The 26954-nt window shown below is 40.8% G+C and overlaps 1 protein-coding gene across 3 annotated transcripts; it reads right to left on the bottom strand.

Annotated features, from left to right (window-relative positions):
- Nucleotides 1-2424: 2424 nt before the first annotated feature.
- Nucleotides 2425-16221, bottom strand: SLC16A14 (solute carrier family 16 member 14). 3 transcript variants are annotated; one of them, XM_056499229.1, is made up of 8 exons: nucleotides 15795-16221; nucleotides 14171-14246; nucleotides 14009-14092; nucleotides 11466-11688; nucleotides 10913-11211; nucleotides 10027-10170; nucleotides 6029-7021; nucleotides 2425-4565 (listed from the first exon to the last, which is right to left on the bottom strand). In XM_056499229.1, the coding sequence occupies exons 5-8, from the start codon at nucleotides 11172-11174 to the stop codon at nucleotides 4417-4419; spliced, it is 1548 nt and encodes a 515-aa protein (XP_056355204.1). In that variant the 5' UTR covers nucleotides 11175-11211; nucleotides 11466-11688; nucleotides 14009-14092; nucleotides 14171-14246; nucleotides 15795-16221; the 3' UTR covers nucleotides 2425-4416. The 3 variants fall into 3 exon arrangements, with proteins under 3 accessions (XP_056355204.1, XP_056355203.1, XP_056355202.1); XM_056499228.1 differs by lacking the exon at nucleotides 14171-14246 and having other exon boundaries at nucleotides 11466-11684; XM_056499227.1 differs by lacking the exon at nucleotides 14171-14246.
- Between the last annotated feature and the right edge of the window lie 10733 nt (nucleotides 16222-26954).

Genomic DNA, 26954 nt, shown 5'->3' on the forward strand with positions numbered 1-26954 from the left:
ACAGCCGGGGAACGGCGGGACAGTCCTGAACCGGGGAATGGCTGGGATAAGCCAGATCCAGGGAATGGCTGGGATAACCCACAGCCGGGGAACGGCGGGACAGTCCGGAACCGGGGAATGGCCGGGACAGTCCGGAACCGGGGAATGGCCGGGACCGTCCGGAACCGGGGAATGGCTGGGATAAGCCAGAACCAGGGAATGGCTGGGATAACCCACAGCCAGGGAATGGCCAGGATAATCTGCTTTGCTTTTCTTTCTGTATATTTTTCCTTTATAGAGTACTGTGTTTGGAAAGGAAAATAATCAATCGTAAAAAAAACTGTCTCTATTGTTTTTACCCTTATGGTGTCCTTTTTTCATGGGCAAAATAGATTGGCAAGAGGCAGAGAGTAAGCAGAAATGTAAAGAGAACTTTGAGAAGGTTCATACATTTTCATTTCAGCACTTTTACAATTTTTTTCCCCAATAATCGCTGGTTTTGCTCTTCTAGAATGTGCTAAGATGTTGTGTATGCCTGCAAAAGGACAACCAGGACCACACATACTCTGAGACGGCTTTGCTGTAGGCAGTGAGTGAAGCAGTTGAAAGTAGCCAGCTACAACTGCAGTGTGTAACACAAGTTACACCAGGATTTTTGCTTTTCTATTTCTGTTACCATTTGCATTGAGTACAGCTGCATTTAGGCTCCTGCAACTGCATCTGTAGAAAAGTGGAACATTTGGGGGAATAATCAATGTTTCTGTGTTTTTGTATAATTTACAATGAGTAGATAATATATGACACAGAGTATCCTCCTAATTTATTTTTTTTATGATGTTCTGTAATCTAGCAAATTATGTCTATTTTTCTTTTTTCTTCCTTATATTGTTTCCACCTGATTCTGTTTATGGAGTCATTCTGAAAGAGGGAAGCACATCCTGAGAAACAAGCCTAATCCTTACAGTACATCTGAAAGTTTTCTAAAATTGCATTTCTGTTCAAACCGCAAGGCCTCTCTTACTTAACCTTGAAAACAGATTTGTATTTCTGATGTGATTTCTACATCCTGGCAGATTTTTTGGCATCAGCTTACAGAGCTTAGTTGATTTCAGAGCAGCTGTATAAATTACACACCAGGAAAGTACGTGGCATTACAGCTGCTTTTTTTTTCTTTCTTTTTTTTTTTTTTTTTAAGTGGCAGAAAGGCCTTGGATATTATACCAAAAATAGCTTCTCAGATTTTTCACAGAAGAACATGCAATATCTTGCATGGCAACCCTGGGAAAACTTCTGCTGATCTCCTGTGAGTTTTAATCATCATTGCATCTTTCAAAATGCGTGGGCAGCTTGCACTGCAAGTGACCTTCATACAAGGCCTCTGTGCTGTCTAAACACATTTTGTGGAGTAGAATAATCTGCAGTGAGTAAGCCAAATTATGATTTCAAGCCTCTACTTTATCTGACAAGTAGCTGTGTGACAGTAATGCACTCTGGGAAGCTCTTGTGGAGAGCTTGCGTGACACAGCCACACCTGAAATGAAAGAGCCCCCACAGCAAGTGGGCTGGGAACCTTCACACACCCAAATGTCAGCTACAGCTCCAAAGGAGACAGGAGCAACATGCTCAGAACACAACACTTACTGAATAAAGGTGCATGTTCCATTGAAGCAATTGTTATAAGGCATGGCTGTATAGTGGCTCAGACACATTTTTTCCTTACTAGGGAAAGCAGACTTTTTAAGGACTGAAAGACAAAAAAAAATGTCTTACCAGGAGCAACGTGTAAATATTAAAATGTTTAATAGGTTTGGTATCCTGAAATTGTGTTTTAATCAGCATTATAGCAGTTACTGCAATAGAATGGGTTGTGGCTATTTTGTATTTCTTCATTCTGATCTGTCTGTTCCATGGCTTATAGTAGATGCTGTGGCATTGTCATTTATAGAGGCTGATTAATATATAATTTACCATTTACTAGATTTAGGACCCAAGTACTAAAAACAGTGATTTCAGTATTTGGATATAATAGTTTCATATTTGAAGAGTGTAAGAAGTTAACAATTTTTTAACATACCAAGTACTAAACTTGAATTTCATAAATGGATTAAAAACTATGAATACAGGTTTTTTGTATAATTCTGTTTCTTTATAAACCAGTACTTTAATACTTAAATATTTGCTGATTTAGATTAAGGATTTTTTGTTCTACAACTGTATACCAATACGCTGGAAACATTATCTTTAGGTTTAAGAACCATTTCCATATATATTCTTTCCTCTTTGTGATTATTTCATTTTAGGATAATGAGAAATAAGAATTTCATTATGTGGCTAAAATACTATACTAACTAAATAAACGAACAGAAAGTATATTTTTGGCTGATGTAAGTTTATTCCCAAGATGTGGCCCTGTAAGGACCTCTATAGAAAGATCTGTTGCGGATATCACAAGTGAACAACATATTTTTTATTATTGTAATATGCAAATAAATTTGCTTTTGACAAAAGACAAAGTGAAGATCTATGTATGAAGGATACATATCTTCCAAAAAAAATGAGGAAAATCATCACTACAATATATATTTCACCAGTAAAAGATAGCTCAGTTCAAATGAGCCATCAGCAGCATTCCCACCAAGGCATTTAACCTGTAACGAAGAATTGATGTGAAAATTTACGTGCAAATTTTCTCAAATAACAAAAGCTGATTTTAAGAAGTTACTGACTGTGTGTTCATACCGTGTGTTGCAGTTCAGTGCCACCTCAGTTGTCTTATGTGAGTTTTAAAAGCTATAGATAACTATCCTATATGATTGCACTGATGTAAATCTTAAAGTAACTGAGGGTTTCTTAAGGTTTTATTTTTTAACTTTTCTCATTTCAGTGATCTTTGAAGTATGTCCCTGCCAACAGTTGTAGAAGTGCAACACTAAGAAGCTGGTGAATTGCCATATAGAACAATACACATTCAGAACTTTTTGTTAACCAGCCTTGCAGCTGTAAGGAGATAAGGATATTGATATTGATAGTGATATTGATATTGATATTGATATTGATGTTGTTGCATACTGAACTGTTTCCCAATAGTTCTTTAATATAATCGAATAGTTTCAATTGCTTTTTAAGGAATTCCAGCAGCACGTAGCAATATTAAACTAAGAACGTGATTTGTCATGCTAAGAACTTTCATAAAGCTAAGAGGATGAAAACTTACAGTGGTTCTTATTTGATAGGAAAATTAACTTCAAACTCACCTCTCACAGCTGAAAAAATATGCCCTGTATCACCATATATCACCTTCTTCATTACTTACCAGATCCTTAATGTTAAGAAAATTTATTTGAATATTTTAAATGCTCTTTAGCTATTCCATGCTTTGCAGTATCTAATTTTCTAGTGAATAAACTTTTCAAACATGATGAATCTTAGTCAGTTTATGGTGTACATTACAAGCAGCAACATGACTGATCATATATAACAGAGTTTGTGAACAATTAAATTAAATTAAATTATAACAAAATTCAGTGTGCTGTAGTAGAGTTCATTCCCATGGAAGCAGTCAGTGGCAATGCTATTAAATTCTACAATAACTCTAGTTAGGTAAGGGGACCAGAGAATTCAAACTGTTTCTGGAAACATTTTGCAGTCACAATGATATTTTCCATATGTTTCCTGTTTCTGCATTCATGGGTTTTTTAGTTCAGGTGCATTAAGTGTCACAGCATTTAAAATGCAGCCTATGTATTGAGGATGGCTACTTTAGACGTAGTTAATAGTTTAAAAAAATAAAATACAAATAAAAATAATTCAAGTAGAATCACGGAATATACTGGATTGGGAGGGACCTATTGAGTCCAACTGAATCACTTCAGAAATAGATGAGAACTTTTCTTCAGATTTGCATCACACAAATAGTAATTTTAGTATGCTGAATTAATGGAATTATTATAATAGCATTTCAACAGTACTTGACTAGCCAGGCAAGAAATACAATCATTTTCTTATACTCAGTAACTAATCTTTCATCAGATTGAATATGTAGTAGAAAGGAGTTTTATAAATCATTCATGTCCTGACCAAATTCTCTTGTAGGACTGGTGTAAATCAGAGTAACTGCACTGCAGTCAATGTATTTTCACCAATGCTTAATGGTGAAAAGTTAGAAGAGATGCACGGGTAAGGGTTCCTAGCATTGCTCTAATATTAAAATATTAGCAGTGTGCTTTTAATCATTGTATTTGGTAGTTCTAAAGTAAAATATCTTAACTAATTTAAAAAGCATATTTCCAATAATTTATAAGAATTATGGAGCACATTTGCTTTTCACTTAAGTGCAGCTAAATGTGGTTGGTTCTATAACAAAAACATCTTCCTACTGTCACACAAGAGAAACATGAAAACAAAAAAGTTCTGTAAAAAAAACTTCTGGAATTTGTTCTATACTTGTGCTTCTTCTGTAGATTTTTCTCTTGGCTGTTTCTTTTGAATACAAGGTTGTATAAGTAAAAATATTATTCCCACCATGTATAGCAATCCAGCTATGTAAAAGGAAAAATCGTATTTTTGTGTGATGTCATAGATCCAACCTGGAAAATAAGGACAAAAGATGTTTGTTACAAAGCTTGACAGAAACGTACATTTCATGAGAAAATACAAAAAAATTCTTCACATTTCTTTCATGACATTTTTGTCAAATCCACAGATGCTTTGTGGAAAAAAATATTTTTCAAACAAATTTTAAAATTAATATTTTGTAATCCCAAACCAATTAGTTCCTCCTCCCTAACACTGCCTCTGTAAAATGCCCTGTATTGGTTAGTTCAAATGCCATGCCTTGTGCAAGCAAACACATTCCCCATAGCTGTTTCCAAGCCTCACATACCAACAGAAGACTGTTCAAGAGATACAATCTCAATACTGCAATGACTCTCATTCCAGCCTCAATTCCTTTGCAAAAACACGTTAAAGTTACTTCTTCATTACTATGGGAAGGTTTGAGAACCCAAATGAGCAATACTCCCTCATGCCACGCTGGCTGCATTGCAAGGTACCCACAAGATCAGAAGCTCTCTTTACATCATCTGCTTGCATCCAATTTGCTTTGTAACCAAAGTCCAAATACTGAGACAGGTTTAGCACGGACTGGGAGGTGCTGAGGGAGCTCTGAGGTGGCAGAGTAAAACACTGCTGCTTTCAAGGGGCACTGAGCGAGCTTTCTTCTCGCTCGTGCTGCTCACCCAGTGGTGGGGAGAGAAGGGGCTCTCGCTTCCCTGGGCTGCTCATGCTGCTGCTGGCTTCCCTTCAGCCTACAGCTGCCCCTGGCTGACCATGGCCATGACTCCCTAGATTTCACACAGCTTTCTTCTCAGCAGCACCTCTGTGAAAGAGAGCTGGAGTCTGAAAATCAGAGTACTGACAATCAGTACCTGTATTTCTTCTGTACTCCCCTGCCTCTTTCTATGAAGAAATTTATAATGAATGTCTGTTTACACCTAAGTAACTCTAGGGATAGCATACATATACTTCTCTCTTCTGCTGGAGATGGCAGTAAAGAGGCTATGAGCAATGCAGTCCCCAAAGTAGGTATTTCTGGCTGAAGGAAGGCAAAGCAAAGTTAGTTAAATCAACACATCAGTTGGCAGTTTGGAGTGGGGACACTCCAACACACAGCACAGTCCTTGGAGTAATGCTGTGGTACAAAAAGCTGCCTACACTGTGAACTATTCAACATTTCTTCATGTGGGTAAAGGAATGAATATGTATAGTGCATATAGTGTACAAAACATGAAAAAGTAGGTTACACCTTTCTTACACATGTCATTTTAAGGATAGGTTGTAATAGATTTGGGGTTATGTCCAAGAACTGTAATTTGCAATGTGAGGGCAGTGAGCTGGAACCCAGCAGATGTGACCTGCAAATCTGTACAATGTAAAGCTCAATGTTATGTTCATTCTGAAGTAGCTGTGATTTTGTTAATTACACATGCTTACAGCAGAGTCACATGGTCATTACACAAACATCTGTTCATTAGCAATTTGAACTTTTTACCTGCAAAGGGTGGTCCAAACAAAGCAGATATTCCATTGGCACAAATGATGATGCCATAGGCATTTGCAAGGTGTTTAGTTCCAACTAAATCTTCAGTCACAACAGGCATTAGAGAAAAATAGCCACTAGAAAATCCTATTAGAGCACAAACCACAGCCAAGCCAACGTATGTCTGCATTAGTGGCAAAGTAAGAATGCAGGTGACCAGGGTAAAGTTAGCTATGAGGAAGACATTCCATGTGCTGATGCACGGGAGATCAGAGATGATTCCAAGGATCACTTTACCAAAAATATGAACAATGGCTATAATGGATGTCAAAGGAAATACATTGTCCTGCCTAGATAAGTTGTACTGCTTGACTATTTCTGGAAGGTGAATAAAGGGAATGACAAAGCTGCTATAGGCAAACAAAGCCCAAATTATAAAGGCCACGAATACTCTATTTGTAAACAGTGATGCAGCTCCAAAGTAGCTGGAGTACCAGAGTGCAAAGCCCTTCCTGACTGTAACTGTCAGCTGGCTCACTGTCTTAAAGAGGCGCAGTCCATACAGGCTCCTTCCACTTCCAGATTTACCTCCAACTTCTGTGTGCTGCACACTGCCAAGCACTTCTTCATTTGCTGCCTCTTCTTTTTTGTCTGTTTCTTCACCAAGGACTCCATTGGATTTTATAGTCTCTGTAGAATGGGACAGAGCATTTGCCCGAGTTTCTTCACTATCACTTCTCACCACATATTTTTCACAGAGGTCTTTTGGAGAGAGTGGTCTCATAAGTGCCCCGCAGACACAAAGGTTTAGGGAGATGGCCCCCTGGATGAACATGGCATTCCTCCACCCAAATTCAGTGCAGAGGTACTTCAGTAAGGCAGTCATTAGGAAAGTTCCAAACCCTGTTCCTGTGGTACTGAGCCCTTGTGCAAGTGCTCTTCTCTTCTGAAAATACTGCCCTACCATGACCACTGCAGGCAGATAAACCATGCCACTTCCAATGCCTGTTAAAAAAAAAATAAAATTAAATAAATCTGAACTTTTTGCCAACAATGTAAAAAGCAGTGAAAAAAAAAAAAAAACCCTACAGTTTTCTTCCTAACTTTTGTGTAAGCAGAGAAGTAAAACCAATAATAAATATTCAATTCTAATGCTAGCTTTCATTTCAGTCTTGTGCTGTTTTCCAAAACCTGCAATACTCATTTCGGCGAGAATGCAATAATGATATTTATTGCTGGAAAAACTAAACACATGGAGTATAAAATCTTTATCTCAGATCAGCAGAACAACACTGGACAGTTACAAATGTCCCCTGACCAATCAGTGACAGTTACTATGGGGACAAACACAGACACAGCCTATTTTGAAATATCTGCAATTATAATACCCACATCTGATGGTATCAGTGACCAGAACTGCTTAGTGAGCACATCTTGTTGCTTTCACCTAAGTTCCGCAGTAAAGAAGATTCACACAGAGTTCCTGTCCTCATTCAGTAACTGCTGAGCCATAGTGACCATGACATGTATTTGAGGAGTCAGCACACGGGGTTTGTGCACTGGTGGGACCTCAGGTGGCTTCGGGTTGGTTCTTCTTGGGCGGTCCCGGGAGGGCCACACAGCAGCTGCTCAGTCTTACAAGGCAGATCTCTAATTCTGCTGAAAACCCCTCACTTGTAGTTAAAAACCAGGGTGGGTATTCATGGCATATACATCAAGCAGAAAGTGATGAGTTGTGCAAACACATCATTAGAGGCAACAAGTCACCATTTTTTCTCCCAGCAAATTCTTCATAGAAGAATTTGGATTGGAACAGGTACATGCAGAAGATGCTTCCCAACTCACTGTGATTATAATTCAGAAGTGTGTCATGACTTAGAAGTTTTTCTAAATAGGTGCTAATATAGTTGCATGTAGCTACAGAATGATCTAGCTGCAGCTAGGCCAGAGAAAGCCATGATTCCAGAAAAGCCTGAAAAAAGCCCTTCAACAACAGCAATGACCCTGGCTGGACCTGACCCACTTTTGCTTGTTAGAAGTATTTATTTCTTTCCTAGGCAGATACACAGTTGGGCTTATTTGTTTTCTTTGCACCAGTGTCCCACCCCACACCTAGCAGTTTTCTTTCTGAAAAGCAGCAGGGGCTGAAGAACAACTGTGTAGATTCCTGCCTGCTTGATTATATCCAATATATATGGAAACAGAAATTCTAAAAAGGCAGGATTCTCTGTGATCCTTGTTCTTTGTTCAGCAATTTACATTACTGAAGTCTATGGTATGGTGGTACCAAGGGTTATCACAGTGATCTTTGCTAGTCTCAGTAGTTCTCCATCCAAAAACAAGATAAAAATTTATGCACAGAAATTCTGTAGATTTCTATGAAAGGACAGTTTAAGAAAATGCAGAGTACTGAAGCTATTACTAGTATTGCAAACAATCCCTTTTTTTCATAATGTTTCCCTCTGGCAAATGTAACATAGACTCTGCTTCATTTGCAAATGTAACTGTTATCTGTGGAGTAAATAACATTTCAAAGCCACTTGAACTGCTCAGTGTTGTTTGGATAGTAATTAAAGACAAATTTTGTGTTTCTTACACGGATAACTTTTACCTTTTTGCTTCATATCTATTAGTAGTATCTCTTTTCAGAAATGAACAGCAAATAAAATGGAGTAGTGCTTTAAGTACTTAATACTGGGTTCCTCTACACAACTTACTTCAAGTAACTGAATTTTTTCACAAGAAACATTGCTAGAAACTGAGCATTAAGGCACTAAGGATCTGTTGGTTTTGAAGGAAGATGCCTAAATCCACATGCCTTTTTGTATTTTGATTGGGCCCTTACACATGTCAAAAGGTTTTCTAGACATTTAATTTCATTAAAATGACAAAACATTGCTTCAGTCATTTTGATTTTAAAAATTGTAGCAGTATTATTTGCTCTAAGTGGTTGTTGATACAATATGAATAACCGTTATTAGAGACTATGCATGAAATTCAGCCCCAGGCATTATCCTAAGTGAGGCTGGGGTACAGTTAATTTGCTCCCTAGCAGCTCTTCTTGGTGCTGTGTTTTGGATTTGTGACCCAAACACTGCTGCTAACACAGGCATGGTTTAGCTGTTTTTGGACAGGGCTTACACAGCATCAAGCCCTTTTCTGTTTCTCATCCCCCATGAGTGGGGGAGCACCAGAAGCTGGGTGCAGTGGGACAGGGGACCCCAGCTGACTGAAGGGATATCCATGAGAGGTTGTACTCAGCAGTAAAACTGCGGGAAGGGAGGAGGAAGGGAGGACTCTTGGAGTTGTGGGAATGTCTTCCCAGGTAATAGTTACACATGATCAAGCCCTGCTTTACTGGAATCAGCTGAACGCCTTCCTGCCTGCCCGTGGGAAGTAGTGAATTAATTCCTTATCTTTGTTTTGCTTGTGCATTCAGCTTTTGCTATATCTACTGAACTCTCTTTATCTCATTTTTACCTTTCTGATTCTCTCCCCATTCCACTGTGGGAGAGTGAGCGAGCAGATGTGTGCAGCTTAGCTGCCTACCAGCTGCAACCCACTTCACCCTTTACAATGGGTTTTGAAGAACTGCAGAATTATCATAATCCAGTATTTTATTGATGTGGAGCAACTTCTGGAGAAAATATTGGTCATTCTTTCCTGTGACAAGGAGAGGAGTTAGCAGGATATGAAATTAATCTTTAAATTTTACTTGTCAGAGTTTGGGCTACAGTAATTCCCCTAACAAAAAATGTCCTCTAATGTATTCACTTGCGTGAAACTGATAAAAGTACCACCTTCATATGGCAAATTTAAATGACAACAGAAGTCACTGGGCCCAATCCACTCAGTAAATAAGTTTCCTAAAAAGATGACAGGCTGTAAAAAAGTGTGAAAGCAGGGCTGGAATAACTTTACAGTCTACCTTCCCTATTTGTTCACTCAGATAAGCTTCAAAGAAATCAAAAGTAATTGAAAGAACCTTCAAACATTAGTGCAGCTCTCACCAGCTGTTAGTCCAAAGGTGAGGAAGAGGTAGTGCACATTTGAGGCATAGGCACTCAGTATCCAGCCCAGGGCATTCAGTACCCCTCCAATTATGGCTGTCGTGCGGCACCCACACATGCTGATGAATAAACCAATAAAAGGACCTGTTAAAAAACATGAAAGAAATTATAAATTATTTATTTAATTCTTTATGCTCTAATAATTTTTCACCTTAAGTTTCTTAATGTTTTTAAATAAAATGTTAAAACATCAAGCAACTAGTGCAACTCAGTTTATTTTTCATGTTAATTATTAAAATCAGGGAAAGAGAAATACAACCAACTGATTAAATACTTAACAAATACCTGCAAGACCTACAATCAAAGTTGCCCCATGAAGAAGGGACAGTTTAAACAGAGGGATAAGCTGAAACTCTTGCTCCCAATGCTGATGCTCTGTGAGTGCTAGACTTTTTCACAAGTAACCAGAAGTTAAGCATTTTATCTTGTTTTCAGTGGAATATTTTAGGTAGATCTAAATACAACGTTTTCAGTCTTAATTTAGGGAGTCATAGGTGTGTATACTATATACACAAAAATTTCCTCCATATATTATTTACGTCTCAAAAAAATACATTTTTCATTCAGCTACCAAACTGAAATATAAACTGTGAGATTTCAAAATTTTCTCCTCGCAGATAGAGTATGGGAAGTCAAAGATCATGTTTTCTTAATTCTAATCAGACCTGAAAGTCACAGGCTTCCTTTCTCTATCTAGATTGTAAAATTTGTCCTGGTGACTTTAAAAGGTCAGCTCAGGACAACCATAAGAACATACTTTAGGGATGATTGGCAAACATATTCTTAAAATCTATATAGTTTAAAAATATGTGATGCTGGCACATACCTACAATAAGCGTGATGCCCATGCTGAGGGAGCTAACCCATGCTGTTAAGCCACGACTTTGGTTAAACTCTTCAAGCCATTCCATGTTGAGTATTCCAAGGGCCATTTGGGAACCCATGATGAGTATGTGCACAAGGAAAGAGGAAAGTACAATCATCCAAGCCCATCCTCCATCGATGTTTGGATTAGGTTTAGTTGGCTTACTTCCAACTTTTGAGTCCTCTCCAAAATCATATCCAATATCCTCTCGACTAGCATACATTTTCTCCACAGTATTCTGAGGCAAATGCAGTAAATACCTAAGAATACATACAAAAAAATCAGATTTTGTGGTTTTGCTAAATTGAGTGCTATAGATCACTATCATATTTCACCACCATGGTTAGTGCCGTTGTAATGAATACTGTGACTTCGTTGTTCAAATCTAAAAAGCTTAGAAAATTGTCCAATTAATTTATTTCTTTGTGCAACTTGTTATCATGGCTGTCTATGCAGGAGTATTTACAGGCTGAGAGTAGGCTGCATTATTTCCATTACTATATATTTTCCTTACTTTTAGATGGCTGAGAGACCTCACTCTTCATGGGTTGACTGTGGTCCCAAAGACTGGTCTCTCTCTGTATATTACTTCTCTGTGTCACCTTCTGCTGTCCCAGTAAGATAATGTGCCTTTGTGTTCCAGTTCATAAAGCTTGGAGTAAAGAAGTGAAATCCTGAAGTAGCAGGTAGATGGTTACCACATCTTCTCAGAGGAAACCATGGGGATGTATTTCTTCCTTAGCAGTGGAAGAACAAGAATGAAGACAGCAAAAGATAAGGAATTAAGATTCTTGATGTTTAAAATGTTTTGCTTACATAAATCACAATGAGGTGACTGTTACTACCTCTCTGGAAAGCTTTTTATTAGAGTCAATGTGACAACAGTTTTCTATTATGTTTTCAGTTTCCAAAGTATTAATCCTTATAATCCTACTAAAAAAGATTTCTTCCAAATTAACGTGAATGCCTCTCAGAATCAAACTGAATGGCAGAGTTACATGCATTGGGGTACATAGGATCAGGCCACACTAGTTTAATTTGATTACTTTGATTTATTCTATTGTTACTCTAAGTGACGATTGAAACACCAGGTGAAAATAATTCAAAACCACTTTTAACTGATTAACAGTCAAGGTGCAGAATCCTGTCTTCCTTCATCAGACTTCTGTTAAAACATATTCAACCCTTAGCCAACTGTGGAGCACCACATAGGTTTCCATGGAGACTAGAAATGCAATGATACAAATTACCAGAGACGGTAGGTTTTTGTCTCTTCTTCTCCAGAGAAATAAAAAGAAATATCAGCTTCATGACAGTGGAAAGGGGAAAAAGTGATCAAAAATTGTTTTAAAAAGCTCCTTATGTCTCCTGTGAGCCCTCAGAATTAGTGCCTCTGGGCTGGCTCTTCACTGCTGCAAACAGGTAGTGAGCAGACAAACACAGATTCTGTACTAACTGAAAATTTGTCTTTAAATATGTGAGTACATTTTGCTTCTCGAGTTACTACCTTTCCAAACAGTTTTACTTTTTTTCTTATTGCTAGATAAACACACAGAGAAAGCCCTGGGGCATTCCACAGTAATCCATAGCTGGAGTCATAGCTGGCCAGTCCCAGATGCCAGTGAACACCTGTTTATACGTGCAGTCTGTCCAGCCTGGCTGCTGCCTAAGTTCTCTTTGTAGTCAAGTGCCACCCGACCCTTCCTTGCAGTGCAGGTAATCATGTGTAACTAAGGGCAGCTTGAACATGTAGGTTCTTCAAAGAGCACACTGGTTTGCCTCATAAGAAAGCTGCAGCTAAAATATGTTGCACTCCGGGTAGCAAATTGTTCATAGATGGATGTTCTTTAGTGACTAAGTTGTCACTAGCCCTAACTTGGCCATGGTGGGTATTGGTGACACAGTAAGGAAGAACAAGGATTGTGCACATTTAACACTTGCTGCACAGGCAGATAAGCTGGGATCAGTTGATGGGTTGCCAGTCGAAATGGATACTGAAATGCTTTCCAGGCTTTTCCTTTCCAAACTGGGAAACAGAGAGTGGGGATAGTGCTTAGATGTCCTTCTAGAGGTCCTGCAGGGTGTTTGAGGCAGGACAGGCAGCCAGGGAACAAGTCAGAGCCATGCGGTGGTGCGGACTGTTTTTGTAAAAGGACAGCCCAGTCACAATTATTAAATTATATTATTAATTAAATTAAAGAGGACAGCCTTAGTCATAATTATACCTCACCCTTCCTCTGTAAAAGTTAGATCTTAAAGATGACATCTCAACCCTTTCCTAATAATGTACTTGGAGCCAGATCCTCTGTTGCTGTAGGTTACAGGACTACTTACAGAGGATTCAGCCCACTCACGAGGCAGAGAGAGACTAGGTACAAAAAGGTGATAAACACAGTGAATAATCATGTTAATGGAAATAATGAGAAAAGGCAGAATGAAGGAAAATCGTAAGCTGTTGCACATGCTCTGCATAAGATTAATGAAAATGTATGAGGGATATTACAGTGCATCTTAGATAATGGAATACAAAATTAGGTACCTGAAGATTCAGAGTCAAGATTAAATGTAAAGCCTCAACTTTCTCTCTTATACTTTTGACTGGTTTTGTGTATAATGAACCTGAATCCTGATATTGGATACAAAAAAGTTCTTATTTGGACAGGAAATAGGCACATCTTTTACATATTTTAATTTATTTGAAGAAAAATAAGAGATATTTAGTGCAAAGTTATGACACTCCTCTTTGCAGTCTTGATGACAGAATTGGCTTAGATTGAGTGGATTCAAGTTAATGTCATGCTTGTATCAACCCCCACAATCTTCAGAAAATGCATATATTTTCCATTTGAACTGATTTCTTGCTTATTATTACTTTCATACTAGTAACTTTTCACTAAGGTCACAAGTTCAGAGTGAATGCACTCAAAAGCAGGAGAGGTCATCTCCAATAACTGCACAAACTCTCGGTCTCTGGATAAAGCAGAGATTGGATGCCTGGATCCCCTCCCCAGGAGTGACTGTCCCATGGCCTATTGCACCCAGCAAAAAGGCACTTACCTGCCACACAGCTCTGCCAGGAACAGGCTCACGAAAGGCAGAGGAGCCAAATGAACTCTTTGCAATTGTGAAATCCTAGAGAAACTGTAATGAAAATGACAGCAACTGATTTGTAAAGCCAGCCAGTTTTCCCAACAAGCAAGGCAGGGAAGACCCACTCACAGTAACAGTGCTTGAATACAGCCCCTCAGAAGGAATTTCATTTAAAGGCAGGAGAATCTGGTTGCTATTTGGTCATCTGGAAAAGAACAAGATGATTTTTTTTTCCCAGAAAAGCTTTTTATACTATATGCACACAAAGTATGCAGACCTCTTAGAAAAATGGCCCAAGCATTAGTGCCTGCAAAGATGCTGAGTGTTTTTGAAAACCTGACTCATGAGCTATTTTAGGGACAAATGCAGGTGCTGTAATAAGACCTAAGTTAGCAGCAAAACACCCAAGTTCCATGTACCATCAGTGGAGCTATGGCTCTCTAGCTTGTGGTTCAACTAGATGACTGAAAAACATCTGCTCTTGCTATAAAAAGTCCATATGATGAATAATTTACATACATTTGGTCAACTTCTTCCAGCGTTTGACTGCCTCCATGTTAAAAACTGTAGAATAAAATTGTACTTTAAAGGCAGTTCCAACAGATAACTCATAAATGCATTATAACTAGTAATAAGTTTTACTTTGTGATATTCCCAGTAAACATAACACATGTAATTATTTGGTTGCTGAAGGCATACAGAGGAAACATTGCTAAAAACATGGTTTATTTTGGTTGTCATTAGTGTCAGCAGTCTGACTTCACCTTGCTAACATGCAGAACACTTCAGCTGTCAGCAGCTTCACAGAGATGTGGACACCGGCCACCTCTGCCAGTCAGAGCCCCAGTGCATAAAAATGCGTGCCCAGAAAGGAACACAAAATCAGGGACATTAAATGTTTAAAAGGCTAAGCTGATTGCCAGGGTCAGAAGTTTGCACAAAGTCGGCAGCCGCTCCGTTTGCAGACCGGGGGTGCTGCCCTGCTGCCCCTCTCCGAGGGATGTTTCCCAGGCCCTGCTCAGGCGCCTCCCGGAGACCCCTCGGTGCTGCCGTGCCCCGCTGTGACCCCGTCCCCGGGGACAGCAGAATTGGCTCGCACAAGGAACGGTTTTCTCCTCTTGGTACCGAGGGAAAGGGCAGCTTGCATCAGGCGGGCACCTCTATTTTATACACGCTTACAGCCTGTTTCGGCAGCAGCCCGAAGGCAGACGATGCACTTTTTTCTCCCAGGAGAACCGCTCTGGGAGCTTCACACGGGGCGCCTTCCCAGCGCTCCAGCTCGGTTCACCCATGGGAAGCAGAGCTGGTGCGGGCACGGCCGCCGCCGCCCGGGCCGCGGGGCTGCCACAGGCGCATCCCGGCAGCGGCCGTGGCCAGCCCGGGGCCGGGGCGGGGGAGCGGGCTCGGCCCGCGGGGGCTGCGGCGGGGGCGGCGGTCGGGAGGCGGCGCGGCCGCGGCACCGCCCGGCCGCCGCGCACAAAGGATGACCGCGAGTTACCTCGCTGCGGCAGCCGCGCTCCCCGCACCTCCAAGGGGCCGCCGCCCCCGGCCCCGGGAGCCCTCGCCGAGACAGCCCGGGACAGCCTGGGACAGCCGGGATCAGCCCAACCTAACCCAGCCCAGCCCAGCGCAGCGCAGCGCTCCTCTGCCGCAGGCGGCGCGGCCGCTCCGCGTTCCCCTCCCGCGCCGGTGCCGGTGCCGGTGCCGGTGCCGGAGCCGTGTGGTGGCTCCCGGCTCCTCCCGAGGTACTCACCGCCTCCAGCTCTGCCAGCGCCGCCGTCCCTGCGCTCCTGGGCGCCGAGCCCCGCTGTCAGCCCAACCCGAGGCGCGGCGCTTCTCCCGGGACCCCGGCGCTGCTGCGGGCTCCGGTGTCCACCTGCGCCCGGCTCCGCTCAGCGCCCGCGCCAGCTCAGCCTCGCCCCTGCTCGCCGCCCTGGGGATTATTTTCCATAGAAGTGCGGCACCGGTCTGGGGCCGCCTGCCCCCCAGGCAGCTCGTCCTCTGCACTGCCTTGTCTCCATTCTCTGCAATTTCAAATCTCCACGCTCTTTCATTCCTGCGATACCGGCTAATTCTGGTTTGGCAGAGCAGATTTGCAATCCTCTCACATGCACACTCTTGTGGCTGAATGAAGTTTATTGCTGCACAGGTTATGGCCGAAAATTTACATCCCAGACAGCTGGAGGATATGATCTAATAAAACCAGCCAGTATCGAGATTTCAACGGCCGTTGAATATGTTTATTTCAGAGTGGTTGGTTAAATTTATGTATCCAAACCACCCTGACAATGCAGCTTGGGAAGGTTCACTCTATGGTATCTTATTGGTACAGTAAATAAGTTTCCAAAATATTCAACTATTGGGAGAAGAGCTGCAAAAAACATTACTTTTTCAGACCAGTATCCACTCCTCAGTTGGATCTCTCTAAGTAACCTGACTAGTGAGGTTTACATCCTGCAATTCATTGCTCTATTTCCAGTGAATACACCCAGGCTAAGGTGTCTGTATGCCGCCACACATCACTTTCATTCTCAGAGATTCTTGATGTCCTAGCAGTGCACTGAGTACTATAAATGAAGGTTGTTCAAGAGGACATAAGAAGTATCTTCAGAGAAGACAAAATGAGGAGAGGCCAACAGGAATGTTTTAATGGTATTACACATGCTGCCTATGTGCAAAATGTGGCACAAAATCTCTTAGAGAAGAAATGGTCTGAAAAAGGTTAAAAATACTAATTTGGGGCTTCTTTTTTTTGCATTTTTTCTTGGGCTCTTTCCTCCATCTGCTGACAAATGCAAATCTGATCTGGCTTTTTCAATAAAAAATGTACTGCTCCATTATGGATCTAATTGATCAAATATATCAATATGAAACACTTCTGTCTGGGTTGCATTCAAGTGTGAATCAGACTATGAATTATTGCTAGGGCTTCAGTCTTTACATAAAACTTACGCTATTTTGCATTGTAGTCTTCAAAAAGAAATCCTTTTGCAGAATAAATAACTAGATTACTGTCAGACACTTGTGATTTGGTTTATTTATGTCTCATAAACAAAAACTAGATTTCCATTTAAAAAGACTGTGCTAGTGCATTGCAAATGTGTGACATTCTACAGTACACACGTTCCCTGGTTATTTCATCTTTTACAAAAATACCTTGCCCAACAGTGTATGGGCACTGGTATCCCAGAATTTAATTTATAGCTCACTATTAGCTATCACTATTAGACTGGGGTCTGATTTCTTAAAAGGCTTAATGCTAGGGGCTTGGCACTTGAAATTTGTTGCTTATCGACTAGTGTTATTACTCAAGTTTGAGACACATACACTTGGATTTATGAATTGTCTAACATGCCAGCATCCTTTATAAGTCTGCCACAGAAACAGATTTGACTGGCTGTTAACCCAGTGCTTCCAGTACCTGATATGCTGCCTGTGTGCCTAAATCCTTGTGCCAACAGAGATTTGATCTGATGGAGATTTCACTCAGCTCCAGTAGTTTTGGTTCATATACATACCACAGTGGTTCTGGGCTATAGTCTTGGACTTATGTCGTCCCATAAGTATGTATAGATCTACTTGAATTGGAACAATTAAACTGTGCAGGTCTAACAGCAGGAGTATGAATTATGTTCAGTAAGGAAAAAGGTAAGAATGCAATCCTATGGTATCAGAAAAAGTCTGCAGTTTTTACCCAAGAAGAATAAGGTGCCTGATCCAGTAAAATAAGAGGTAAACAAAGTCTGACAGAGTCTGGTGCCTTAGAAATCTTAACTGTGAAAAATACTTGAATGTCAAGCAGAGTAACCTCAACTCAAATGGAAGGACACTTTACTAGTCCCTTAAACATAAAGGTAATTAGATGTCATAATATAACTTGGAGGGAAAGACGAATGGAGGGAGAGAAGGAACTTTAATCACAATGAAAACACCCTGTTGGCTCATGTTCAACTTAGCATCCACTGTGACAGCCACATGCTCTTCAGCTGCTGCTCTGGCAGCCTGCACTGGTGTCTGGCACTATTCAACCACATGTGTTCACTTTGCACTCCTCATCACACTTCTTAAGGTTTCTGTTGCCTCAGTTTTTAAGTTTCCCAAAGACCTCTCAAAAGAACCTCCATTGTTTGATTTGAAAACCACCCCTTCTAAGTTTGTATTGTCTAAAAACCTGCTGCAGGTGCATCCTATGTAATTATCCAAGCTAAAATCAAGGTAATGAACAATTCTAGCACCAGTATTGACTTCTGAGTGTTCTGCTTGTATTGGTCACCAGAGAAACATCACCACATTGATTCCTATTCTTCAAGCCCAGGCTTCCATCCTGTTTTCACCCACCTTGCAGTTCATTCATTCAGACCATACTTTTCAGCTTCAACCATTTGCTTAATTCCCACTGCTCAAAAGGGCAGCTGTGCTGTAGATCACACAGACCATTCAGCCCTCTGGAAATGTGTACCAATAAAAATATAAAGTGCTCTTTATCTTTCCAGCATTTTTCCTCTACTGTTGCTGTCGTGCTGATCACTCTCCTCCCTAAAGCTCTCATTAAACTGCCACCCTGCTTCCCATGAAGTGGTAGTGCTGAAGTGATTGATGAGGAACGAAAGGTTTGAAACAGGAGCTATGTTGCTGCAGCCCAAGATACAAAACAAAAAAAAAAAAAAAACAAAAAAACAAAAAAACAAAAAAACAAAAAAAAAAACAAAACAAACAAAAAAAAAAAAAAAAAACAAAAAAAAAAAACAAAAAAATCCTTCTCCCAGTTTTGTTGAACTACTGAACTTTTAATCAGTACAAAGTATCATCAAATGACCTGGCCAATTCTTTCTTACACAGTTACTGTTATGATATTTATAGATTTTGCCTCCTCTTTCTTCCATGAGTCACTTCGGGTAACTGAAGGGTTCTGTATATTTGCAAGGGCATGTTACTTTGGCGCTGGGTAAAAAGGCAAAAAGGAAAATAACTCTATAATATCATTTGGCATAGGGACTGCACTGTAGTATAGCTTTCTTACAACACCCTAAAAGCTTGCGCGCTCTCTTCATTTTGGTAACTCCAAACTGCCAAACAGAAATAATGCATATTTCCTTCTTTTCCCACTGCCTGTCTGTGGAGAATCCTTGGTATCTTTGGTGGATCCACCCCAAAACAACATTTTCAAACAATACTCTGAGAAGTATGAACATTTTCAGCAATTTCCCCGCTTACTATTCCCCATGATAGCTGCAGAGTCTTACTCAAATGGGAAAGAATGAACTAATTTGCTATCTTCAAGTTCACTCAATACTGAGGATAGGCCATGGGAATGGAATTCAAAAGTAGAGGAAAAGCAACATTTTTATCATTGCTGGCATGGAGATTTCCATTTGGAGAATAACTACTTGTCTTTTCTGTCTTCTCTCTTCTCTCTCCAAAAGGTGATGCATTAGAGCAGCTACAGATACAGGAGGACCTGTCCAATTTCCTGAGATCCTTTAGGAGGACAGTACTGAATTATAGAATGGTTTGTGTGATGCCTTAAGTTTTAGCTTTCATATTTTCCAGATTCTGTACTGTATTAGTATATAACTCTGAACTTCATATAAAGTGTCAGCAAGTTCTCTTCACAGTTTAGTTAGACAAAATAATCCTTTTCCAGCCTGAGAACCAAGGACACCCTTGCAGCTGTGGGCCCAAAAAGTGCAAACAGTGAACTGAGGAGAGCAGTCTAGGAGGATGGGACTGCATAACCTGAAGCTGTAATTGAACAATGTAAATGGACCAAAACTTATAAAAGTGTGAAAACTCGTGACATGCCATCCATCTTGGGTGTAGCCATGGCTGGGCTCTTGTACTGCTCAAGGTGTATCCTTTAAAGGCTTTTTAAATAAACACCTACTTTATTCCTTTAACATTGTCTAACCTCTGCTCTATGTAGCCTGTCAATGCATCATGTGTTGGAAGGGACATTAGAGATCATGTAGTTTCAAACCCCCACCTGTGGTTAGACACACCGACCACTAGACCAAGTTGCTCAAAGCCCCATCCAGCCCGGTCTTGAGCATTTACAGGGATGGTGCAGCCACAGCCTCTCTGGGCAACCTCTGCCAGTGCCTCACCACCCTCACAGGGAAGAATTTCTTTGTAGTATTCAATCTAAGGCTACCCTCTTTCAATTAAATTGTGTAAAACCCTCTGTGTATCCTGTGAGAAATGTGAACGTTTCCTAGACTGTATTAAAAGAACCAAAGGATGTTTCTCAGCAGTTGGGGATGCTGCAGATGTGAACAGTCATGCCTCAGAGTGGAGAGGCTCTTTTCTCTTGTTAAGATTCATATTAGAGGTTCTCCCAGCAAAACTGAGTATTGCATCACATGTGAGGTTGGAGCCAGGTTCATCCTGCCACAAGAAGTGCAGCAAGAAGGGAGAAGGTGAGCAGGAGCAGGATACTGAGTTGGAGAAGAAGCCTAAAGAGCTGGCAGGGTATATTGGATGGGTGGGAGTATGTGCAGTGTCTGCTGCTTCTGAACTGAACTGCTGCCACCCCCACACTTTTAAGTTCTTCAGTGGCAGCAGCAACAGCAGACCTACATTTCCGTGTTATAGATAAAGAAATCCAAAGGAAAAGGTGTTCTGCAACCGATTATAGTTATTTCCCTGATTAAGAAAGTCACAACACAGGAGAAATGACCCTTGGTCACAAAACAAAAGAAGACGTGATAAAACAGTCCCTTTTCCCAGTGTTATTTAATTTCAGCTTTCTGTGTTAGCAATCAAAGTTGTATATTGAGAAGGTAAAATAAATTATCTTATCAAGAAAAATCGTATTAGTCCTAAGTGCAATTGTAACACTAACAATTGTAACATGTTTTGCACATGGTGGTATCTCACTTTTCTGGTTTAAAACGTGTGAGCATAAGGGTGTGGTTGCAGTTGGCAGAACATCTGAAGTACCGTGTGAGAGAGAACTCGGGGCCTCCACCATGACTCACGCTGGCACTGCAGTCACTTCCTCCGGGTCAGACTTGGGCATGGAAGAAATCTCAGAGCATTCAGGGCATGACTTGGTTGTGGGTCACACCTGTTGCAAATATACCAAATTAACTGCAAATTCCAGCAAGGTCAAACTAGCACTGAACTAGTTAATATAAATTCAAGTATTTATTTCAGTGGTGCCAAGGCTATATCTGATTTTCTGGCACTCAAATCACAGTATTAATCTGTGTGCAGTAACTTTCTGAATTTTTGCTCTTGAAATGTTTTACTCCAGTGGGTATGAAGTAAAGGTTTTGCATGTGTCTTGTGCAAACCAATAACTTTGGATTTGCTGCAGATTACGCAAAAAGCTTAAAATATATACCTAGCTTTGTTCTGTAGTTTTCTTCACGCTTATCTTAACAGACATTTTGGTCTAAAGAATCTTCCGATCTGAAAACATTTTGAAACATAATATGAAACAGCATTTGTTCTTGTAAACATTGAATTTTTCTGAGATTGATTTGAACTGTGTGGTTTTCTTTTCTGTTTCCCTTTTTTTGCTGTAGCACCACTGCCAAAGTATTACATTCTTTGTAAACAGTTTGTGAAACATCAAAGCTTTCATGAAATCCTAACACAACATTTTAATAACTTGATTTGGGTAAAATCCCAAAGCAATATATTTTCAGAAAAGGCATTTTTTAAACAACACAACAGCAATGGTGTTATGATTCATGAGAACAGAGCAGGTAAACAATGATTAGAGACAGAAGGAGTACTGTCCTCCACTGAATTGAGAGCTGTAAATATTTCAGCCAAGTTACAGCAGGTGCCTTCCTCAGCTCACAGCTGAACTGCAATGTGCCGTTAGTGGCTCATATCTCATAAGGTCATCTGCAGCAGTACCTGAACCAGGGATTTTCATGTTGTGTGGAGCTGCCAAGGTGTGCTCAGTGTTCTGCAGCTGTCGTGCTCTCTAGAGCTGCATGGGCTGTTTGGAGAGCTGGAGTGTGACTGATCTCCATTAGGCCAAAAAAAAACAGAGAACCTGCAACAGGGATACCTGTGACAGCTCAGCCAGAACTATTTGTACAAAAGCTGGAATTATGTGTCTAAGATGGAGCCATTCCTTGCTTCTTAGTAACTGTTCCAATATAATTTGCTTGTTTCATTCGGGTTTTTTCAATCTCTGTGTGCATAGCACTCATACAGTCAATAACTACAGTTTTTCCTAAACAGAAATAGAGAAAAGGAATTTATTATTAAACTGCCTCCAGTTCCTTAGAAAAGTTAAATAAATATAAACAGGACTGCAGAATAGAAATATATTTAATGGGATTTTTTATTTGTGAGCATTTTATAAACTTCAGAATTAAATTCAAACATTGTATTAAGGCCTGGTTTGTGTTTCCTTGCTAAGCTTTTGTTCTTGAACCATAAACAGAGGGCTTCCTTTGAAATATATATGAGCGCAGTTGCTTCCTTGCGTTTGTCCTTGTCACAGTATATAAAGAAACATTTACAACTTTTCAAGGTCACTTGAACTTCCAGGGCTAGATTATTGCTTTGACAATTGACACATTAACCCCTCCAGCCTTTCTTCTTTACTCTTCCTCCAGTGGGTTTTAAATGAAAGTAACATTTTGGCTTCTGATTATGTGCCATCCATGGCTGTCCTTCAGGCGCTGGGCATCATGTGCCTGCTGTCCGAACGCTCTTACAAATGCATCAGAAGCTTGGTCCTGCTCAGTACTCTGAGCTAAACCGACTGTCTCTTGTTTCTGTGGGCTGGGGCAATTCCCACACGTTCTGTGGGCACATGGACACCAGCTCTTGTTTTCTTACCCTATCACAAACTGCAAACCAGCAGGACCACGAGTCCAGAGAACTGAAAGTGACAGATTCTTGTGTGGGTATCATGGACTGGATCAGCACGGTATTTAGGTGAAATGGAAACATTGACACTCTGAACGGTTTACTGTCAAATTGTCTTTGGGGAGGTGAGATTTCTCTGAGCTTCTGTTGGGTGGAAGAAATCACTCTCTGATTTCTAAGGAAGCAGTCAAAATGATGCAGTACTGGTAGGAATGTTTCACATCCAATACTAGTATTGGATTACATTTAAAGTATATTATAATAATTTTTCTTTGTTATCAGATTAATAATCATTACAATTTTTGTTACTCTTGCTATTTATTTCAGATATTTTAATAAGTATGTTAACATCGATATCTAAAGAAATTAACATGGTATATATAGTATTGATTTCAGAAAGTAATCTAGCAGTAATGAAATTTAGATTTCAGGGCTTTAGTATTTTAGGAGTTACTTCGTATTTGATAATATAATGTACTAAATTGCTCGGGTTTTTTTCCCCCAAAACTTGACACCGTAGCTTTAAGTGGTGCAGAATGAAACAGTTTGCAGAATCTGCCCAGCAACAAGAGCTGCTCTCTCTCCCTCTAGTGGAGGAAAATAAAATAGTTTTCTTTCTGTTTTTCCATATGTAAACCGTCAAATAATGCTGTCAGAGCTTGAAAGCTTTTCTGAACAAGAATATACAATAATTTGTATTTAATGCATAACACAAATATTATATGAATAGCATTGTAACATGATATGTTTGCATATTAGTATTTTCCTACAAGTCCACTGTTTTTAAAATGATTCTACGGATTGATGGATTGTAAGATACATATGTATGTAAATATTTACATACATATAGGCACTTTTTAAATAACAAAGCATTAAAAATTAAAAATAGCTCTTAATCTCAGAAGTACAATACAGCATGTTCATGTTGAACAGGAGCAGCTTGCTTGTTGGTATTTGCCAGATTGACCCTCAATTTAAAAAACATGTACCTAAATTATAAACTTTTAATTTTAATCCAAATGTTTTCAACATTTATGATGTTCACCTTAAAAGAAGAAGGAGAGTGCTACTTGGATGTGATTTGTATTCTCTTTTTCATATTTAGATACTACAACCTACTGCTTTTTTTCAGTCTCTTAATAAACAAAATTTTAAAGAACAGCATAAACATTTTCCAAGTATTTAGTATTCATTGTAAGTACAAACTTCGTATGCAAATAAAGACTTACAGGACTAAACCCATAATTAGGATGCTAGGAAATACTTCCTATGTATTACTGATTAAATAAGATGTGCTTCTAAGTATTCAACTTCTAGCCTCCAAAGTATACAAAGACCATTGTTTCTTGGCTAGATTCCTGTTGTTTTCAGGGGAAAGTTTGATTTCTAACTCTGCTGCTGAGCTTCTTTTAAGTCTATTTTTCTGTTTTGTTGCCTCACTTTCTCTATTAGTACTTTTTTCCCCCCTCATTGTTGCCATATAAAACTTCACACAGGTATGTGGAGAAGCTGCCAGCTCCAGGGAATATAAAAGACGATGTACATGTAGGTAACTTCAGTCTTCATCTTTCAGGGAGATGGATTTTCCCACCTGCAAGTCACTGCCTTGCACTGTGTGTCACTGGGGGCATTCCAGCTCCATTTCATTTGAGTTTGCGTATTTGTTTTTCCTACCAAGTCACTAAGGGACAGAAAGCTACTTGAGAGGAAGTGTTGTATGACAGTTCTGTCTGGTTTGTTACCATCTCACTCAAATACCAGCAGAAAGTGGATCTCATAGAAAAGAGGGAGAGCTTTTATTTTCTTGTATGGGGGAGTGACTCCAAGACTTGTGGTGTAATGAGTCACTCGAGTTGTAATTGCTTTAAGTAGCACAGAAATTTAGAGAGGGGGATGGAACAGTGTGCAGAGAAATGACACAGGAGAAATGGCAGAGATGTCAGTATGGACTCCTATACATAGCCATAATTCTCTTCCAGCATGAGAGGAGCCAGAGGGATGTACAGGACTTCGTTGGTGCTTTTGTGGCTGCTGCAGCAGCTCTGCGCTTCTGTCCAGATAGAGATAGGCTGGCAAAAATGCATCCCAGACTCTGGAAACTGACAAACTATTACCAGCTCGGTTAGTTTGTGTTATTTTAGGGAGAGTGGTGGAGAACAAATAGCAGAGGAGCAAAGTGCGAAAGAGACATTTGTTCAGTCACTGTTTTTATTATCAAATGGTGAGAGAGAAGTAAAAGATTGCTGGACAGGATAACATTGTAACGTCCTCCCACACACCAGCCTCCGGATTTTGTTTTCCCAAATGCTTATTGCTTTCGTTTCAGCGTAATAAGAATGCAATAAACATTGTAATTTGAGGGAGAGCGAGGGTGTGGGCTCCCAGGCGTTCATTCGAGCCAGCTGTTCACCCTGGTTTCAAAATGGACTCGAGCGCCGGTGGCTGGTGCTGCCGGTGGCCCAGGCAGGTTTTGGAGGTGCTGGTCCTGCTGTTGTGGCGCCTGCAATGGAAAAACAAACTAGTAAATGTTCTCTAATCTAAATCTGCTGGTCATCTGCGGAGTTGCTTTAATAGGGAATGCAAATATTATTTTAATACAACTTCATTACATGTTAAGGAAGGAAATTATTTTTAACCTCTACAACCATCGTTTTAGGAGTACTTTTTGTTTGTGATCTGAAATGTTAACATGCTCCTGACACTGGGATGATGACGATGATTTCTGCCGACCAGGTGCACTGTCTTTTAAGTTGAATATTGCAGACCATCTTCTCAAGGTTTTATTCAAAAAGGGAAGGTTTATTCAACTTACACTATTACAGGCCTGGCATTTCTGCCACTTTGTATCTTTTAATGTATTTCCTAACAGAAATGTAATGCGGCTTTAATGAGGAGCTATAATTAGTTTTAATGAGGCTTCCTGCAAGGAGCAGTGACCACAACGTTTTACTGTCCCTAAAAATAATAATGTTCCAGCACCTCCGGCAGCCTCTTCCCCCGCCATCCCGGTGTGGGGACGGAGCCTGCGGGGCATCTGTGGGGCCACTGTGGGGCCTCTGTGGGGCATCTGTGGGGCCGCTTTGGGGCCTCTGTGGGGCTGCTTTGGGGCCTCTGTGGGGCATCTGTGGGGCTGCTTTGGGGCCTCTGTGGGGCATCTGTGGGGCCTCTGTGGGGCCGCTTTGGGGCCTCCGTGGGGCTGCTTTGGGGCCAGTGCTGTCCGCCCTCCCGCCCCGGGGCCGGAGCTCCCTCCGGGCGCGGGGCCAGCGGGGCGCCATGGCGGAGCCGCCCCGCCAGGGGGCGCCGTGGCGCAGGGCCGGGCCGCCTCAGGCGGGGCCGCTCCCGGCCGCGCCCGGGCCCGGCGGAGCGGGAACCGGGAACGGCCTCGGCCGCCGGTGCTGCCGGCCGGAGCACAGCTCCGCGCGGTACACCCCGTGCTGATGTGACGTGACACACCGGGCAGGCGCTCCAGGCGGTGCGGGGCGGGAACGACGCCGGTGACACCAGCGGGTCACGCTGGGGTCAGACACCTTACGGGTTCTGAAAGTTTAATTATTTGGCAAGGATACATTGGGTTTTTTTAGTATTTATTTTAGGTACTTTAAATAAGATCCATCTGAAAATATTGCTACTTCAGATGTAGAGAATTAGATATAAAATATTTTTTAAATTCTGTATTAATTTCTCTCATGCTATTGCCAAATTATTGAAGTTTTGATGGGCTATTAAAGTAAGCCCACTATAATGGGGGCTTAATGCTCAACATATAATATATCCTTGAAGTTCTATAAAACTTTGCAGCACTAAATAGCAGCTGTTAATGCTTGCTGAGTATCTTTAATATGCACGATTCATAGCACTTTGCAAATCATTAAAACATGACATTGTTTCACAAACAATGCCATGTTCGTCACAGAGGAGCCAAGAAACGCACTGGGAGCAGACTGCTGAGAAGACAGGAAATAATGAGCTCGTCCTCTGACCCCATTTTGATGCCTCTTTGACCCAAAAAGCGAGTAGTGCTTGATAGGCAGGCAAGGCTGATAATGGGGGCCTCTAAGAAGGTTACAAAATGCGT

Source organism: Oenanthe melanoleuca, chromosome 9 (assembly GCF_029582105.1).
Source record: "Oenanthe melanoleuca isolate GR-GAL-2019-014 chromosome 9, OMel1.0, whole genome shotgun sequence".
Lineage (NCBI taxonomy): Eukaryota > Metazoa > Chordata > Aves > Passeriformes > Muscicapidae > Oenanthe > Oenanthe melanoleuca.

What these genes read in the sequence shown, in the direction of transcription:
- SLC16A14 (XM_056499228.1), bottom strand. Translation starts at nt 11,174, where the DNA reads ATGTATGCTAGTCGAGAGGATATTGGATATGATTTTGGAGAGGACTCA. An exon ending in GGGCATCACGCTTATTGTAG is followed by an intron (nt 10,171 to 10,912) that starts GTATGTGCCAGC and finishes GTTTTTTAACAG; the next exon opens with GTCCTTTTATTGGTTTATTC. An exon ending in GTTTGGACCACCCTTTGCAG is followed by an intron (nt 4,566 to 6,028) that starts GTAAAAAGTTCA and finishes CTTATTTTCCAG; the next exon opens with GTTGGATCTATGACATCACA.